At 28.9% G+C, this 5,000-nt stretch overlaps 1 protein-coding gene across 1 annotated transcript in view; it reads left to right on the top strand.

Moving 5' to 3' along the window:
* LOC127933301 (RAC-alpha serine/threonine-protein kinase) overlaps window positions 1-5,000 on the top strand; it is a 48,273-nt gene that overhangs the window by 25,252 nt on the left and 18,021 nt on the right. The window contains exon 3 of the mRNA XM_052530182.1: window positions 4,693-4,821. Coding sequence (XP_052386142.1) covers window positions 4,693-4,821 — 129 coding nt within the window. The remainder of the gene's footprint in view (window positions 1-4,692; window positions 4,822-5,000) is intronic.

Here is a 5,000-nt window from a genome sequence, read left to right as displayed (position 1 = left end):
GGGGCTGAAGGACAGATGTTGTGCTGCTCGCTCTGCTCCTCCCCAGTTGTTGTGAATCAGGTGGACTCATTTGTAATGCTTTAGCTTTATTGAAGCGCTGGAGCTCCACAGAGAGAGAGAGAGGGCTGCTCTACTTTCAGAAGCTTTATACACACACACACACACACACACACACCAGCTATATGTTGTGTTTCATGGTTTAGGATTTAGTTTTTATTATTAGATTTAGAGATGTGCTGATATTCAGTATTGTGATATATCACGGTAATTGATTTGCGTGATATTGTTATCATGGGCAAAAAATTATTACGAATTTGAAATGCATTTTAAGAGTACTTTTCCCATCAGCTGGTCAAAATGCACAACACTTTCACACACACATTCACTCTCTGACAGCAGATGGCGCTAAACTGCAGAAAATGCAGCACTTACCCTGGAAACCCCATAAATAAAGCAGCTGCGCTACTTTGAAAAAAAAACATTTTTAAATAATTTTAAATAGCCGTTCAGATTTGTGTATTTGCTATGATGTTCCCCACAGTGCCAAATACTTAAGTATTTAGAATTAATAGGCTTCTTGTTTTCTAACTTAAAAAAAAATAATAATAATCTGGACTACAACATGCAATAGATATTGTTTGAAAGTGTTTAGATTCTTTATTGTTAATTCACACATTACAACAGGTCTTCATTAGTTAACATTAGTTAATTAATCACAACAGGAAAATTTGAAACCGGCATATCCCTAATTAGACTGTTCTGGAATCTGTTGTATTTTACGAGGGATTCACAAACTTTTTTGTCAGCTGAACCCTTTTTGAGCTAAAATGTTAATATTTCAATAATTTAATTAATTTAAATGATGTTTATATTTTTTAATAAGTGTTTCATTTTTATTTACTTAGTATAATTTTAGATTGTTTGAAAATTATTCTTTTTTTATTTGCATTTTCATGATTTACATATTTTTTTACCACGTTTATTACAAATATGAAATTTTAATTTGACATTTAATGATTTAATTCATTTTTAGTATTTGATTTGCATTTATTTGGAATATATATTTATTTAAATTTTAAATTCTTATGGTTTGTGTTAATATTTCAAGTGTTGTTTTTTCAATTTTTTTCAATTAAATTAATTTATAATTAAACATTTGTGATGGCTTTTATTTCAATAAATGATTCTAGTCACTGTTATTTAGAGCTGTATTTACACTGTTTTTATATAAAATATCGAATATAATTGGACATTTTTATGATTAAATATTTTTTTGCACATTTTATTTAGATTTCTTTTATTTAGATTTTTTTATATTATTATTTTAATAGTTTCCTTTTTTTAGTAAGTGTTGTATTTTAACTGCTTTCAATTTAAATATATTTATTATAATTTTACCTTTTAATGATAATTTTTTTAGTAAGTGACTTATTTTTATTGCTTTTATTTGGAAATTATTTATTTATATAACTTTTACATTATTATGATTTTAATCAGTTTTAATTGTTTTAATGTGAAATGTATTATTTAACATTTTTATGATTTCATTTTTAGAAAGTGGTTTATTTTGCTTGCTTTTATTTGAAAATAGATTTATTGCTGCCTTAAATTCTTATAATTTTAATAATTTTAGTAAGTGCTATATTTATTATTATTTTTAATGTTTATTTTAGTTTAATATTTTTTATGAATTCACAAACCGTCAGGGGTTCACAAAAACTGTTCATGAAGTCCAAACCAAATTTCCCATTGCAGGAAAGTATATTAGATCCGCTGGAATTATCCAGCAACACTTTGAGCACATCTTCGCCTTCTCATCATCATGTGAACGGTCTTGTAAAAACAGAAAAGTTGATACTGAAAATAAGAAAGCTGCGAGTGATCTGAAGTTTGTGTGCAGCGGCTGTAAAATCCTCATGTTTAGCAGCAGGATTATGAGTTTAGATGACAAATGCATGTGTAGTTGCTCTGTTACGGGCCAGTCGCTGCTCCTCTGGTCTGTCACCGCTCAAATGAGCCGAAAGCCACTAAAAATCAGCGAGACAGACGTTAGTCGTGACACATCCACACTTTAGTGACAGAGGAAATGGGCCAATTAAGGACAGCTTGCTCAGACCCTGCATGGGGTTAATATTCAACTCCCGTAATTAAAAATAAATTACACTTTTCCTGGATAACTATTCAAACTGTCTCTGTGTTTCTGACGTGCTGCAGACTCTCTCGTTTTTTTCATTTCCAATTCCGCAACATCTGGTTATTTCTGCACCGTCTTCAGCACAAACTGATTTCGCTTGCAGAATACTGCAGTAGCTTTGGTGCGTGCTTTCGGATGCTTTCTCGTGTGCTGTTCTGGAAACAGAGGAGTTTTGATGTTGTTTGGAGCTCAAACTTGGTTTTGCATTGAAATTTAGATGCACGCTTTTATTATGCATTTACACTCATCTCCTAAAGCTTTAGCTGTCCATTCAGTAAATGTTCGCTATAGTCAGAAAATCTGGAATAAATGGAAAAGTTTATTGAAAAAAGTATGCATGTTTTTGTTGAGTCATATTTGATACATTAAGTTTTTTGTATGGCTCATACAATCATAATTATGACATAAAGTCAAAATTATGATGTCATAATTTTAAAAAGTCTAAATTTATAAAAAATAAATTTAAAGATAAAATAAAAAGTCTAATAATTTCTAAAGTCATTATTAGAGAAAAAATGTAAATTATGGCGTACTGAATCAAAAACATGATATGAATAGTCGTAACTACGACACAATAAGTAACTTTGAGATAAAAAGTCATAATTATGACACACTAAGTCATATGTTTTTGATAAAAAGTCAAAATTGACATTAAGTTATGATTATAAAATAAAAAGTTTAAATTATGGCATGACTTTACACTTTTGAGATAAGTCGTAATTATGAGATAATTGTTGAAACTATGAGATAAAAGTCAAAATTATGACACAAAGTCAATGTTGAGATAAAAAACACAAACTAACATACTAAGTTTTAGTTATGAGATAAAAAGTTGAAATTATGACATAAAAGCCAGTAAACGTGTTAGGTCATCACTTTGAGATAAAAAATAAGATAAAAATGTACATTCAATGTCATAATTATGAAATAAATAAGTTACAATTATGACATGACAAAGTCTTTTGTTTTTTGTTTTTTGTATGGCTCATACAATCATAATTATGAGATAAAGTCAAACTTGTGATGTCATAATTTTAAAAAGTCTAAATTTATGACCCAAGTCATTATTAGATCAAAAAAATGTCAATTATGGCGTACTGAATCAAAAACATGATATGAATAGTCGTAACTACGACACAATAAGTAACTTTGAGATAAAAAGTCATAATTATGACACACTAAGTCATATGTTTTTGATAAAAAGTCAAAATTGACATTAAGTTATGATTATAAAATAAAAAGTTTAAATTATGGCATGACGTTACACTTTTGAGATAAGTCGTAATTATGAGATAATGGTCGAAACTATGAGATACAAGTCAAAATTATGACACAAAGGCAATGTTGAGATAAAAAACACAAACTAACATACAAAGTTTTAGTTATAAGATAAAAAATTTAAATTATGACATTAAAGCCAGTAAGACGTGTTAGGTCATCATTTTGAGATAAAAAATAAGATAAAAATGTACATTCAATGTCATAATTATGAAATAAAAAAAGTTACAATTATGACATGACAAAGTCTTTTGTTTTTTGTTTTTTGTATGGCTCATATATTTCATAATTATGAGATAAGGTCAAAAATGTGATGTCATGATTTAAAAAAATCTAAATTTATGTACTAAGTCATTATTAGATCAAAAAAATGTCAATTATGGCATACTGAATCAAAAACATGATATGAATAGTCGTAACTATGACACAATAAGTAACTTTGAGATAAAAAGTCATAATTATGACACACTAAGTCATGTGTTTTTGATAAAAAGTCAAAATTGACATTAAGTTATGATTATAAAATAAAAAGTTTAAATTATGGCATGACGTTACACTTTTGAGATAAGTCGTAATTATGAGATAATAGTCGAAACTATGAGATAAAAGTCAAAATCATGACACAAAGTCAATGTTGAGATAAAAAACTAACATACAAAGTTTTAGTTATGAGATAAAAAGTTGAAATTATGACATAAAAGCCAGTAAGACACGTTAGGTCATCACTTTGAGATAAAAAATAAGATGAATTTACATTTAATGTCATAATTATGAAATAAAAAAAGTTACAATTATGACATGACAAAGTCATAACTTTGAGATAAAAAGTCAAAACTTACTAATAGTGGCAGTTATGAGATAAAATGTTATAATTATGAGATACTAAGTCAATAATGAGATAAAAAGTCATTAGGATAATTTTGAGGAAAAAAGTCATAACTATGGCTAAAATAGTCAGAAAAGCTTTTGAAATTTATTTTTTAATATATAGAAAGAATGCCTTATTGAAACTTCCGACAAAATATAAATGTAAAAAAGAGTTTTTATCTTGAGTATCATATTTGATCCATCAGGTTTTTCTGGCTCATAATCTGATAAAGTGACAATATGAAGAAAGTTTAAGTTTTTGATCTTATTGGTCACTTAGAAATGTGTGTATGAATATGATATAGTATGATGTACTGTACAGGGTTTATATGTGGTCTTCTCTCTCTGGACAGGAGAGTACATAAAGACCTGGAGGCCGCGCTATTTCCTGCTGAAGAGTGACGGTACGTTTATCGGATATAAGGAGCGACCGCAGGACGTGGATCAGCTGGAGTCGCCGTTAAACAACTTCTCTGTGGCACGTGAGTCTCTCACACACACCATAATCTGATCCTAACGTGTGTGTGTGTGTGTGTGTGTGCATGGCTGAATGCAGCTTGCAACTGAATTGAAGAATAGCGTAATACGTACTGAATAATGTGCATTGTGTAAACTACATTATTACTTTATAAAAACAGGATTTGAATAGCAGTACTTCACA

This window comes from Carassius gibelio, chromosome A17, assembly GCF_023724105.1.
Source record: "Carassius gibelio isolate Cgi1373 ecotype wild population from Czech Republic chromosome A17, carGib1.2-hapl.c, whole genome shotgun sequence".
Classification (NCBI taxonomy): domain Eukaryota; kingdom Metazoa; phylum Chordata; class Actinopteri; order Cypriniformes; family Cyprinidae; genus Carassius; species Carassius gibelio.
Note: the sequence above shows the minus strand (reverse complement) of the source record. Positions and strands in the feature narration are given on the sequence as shown.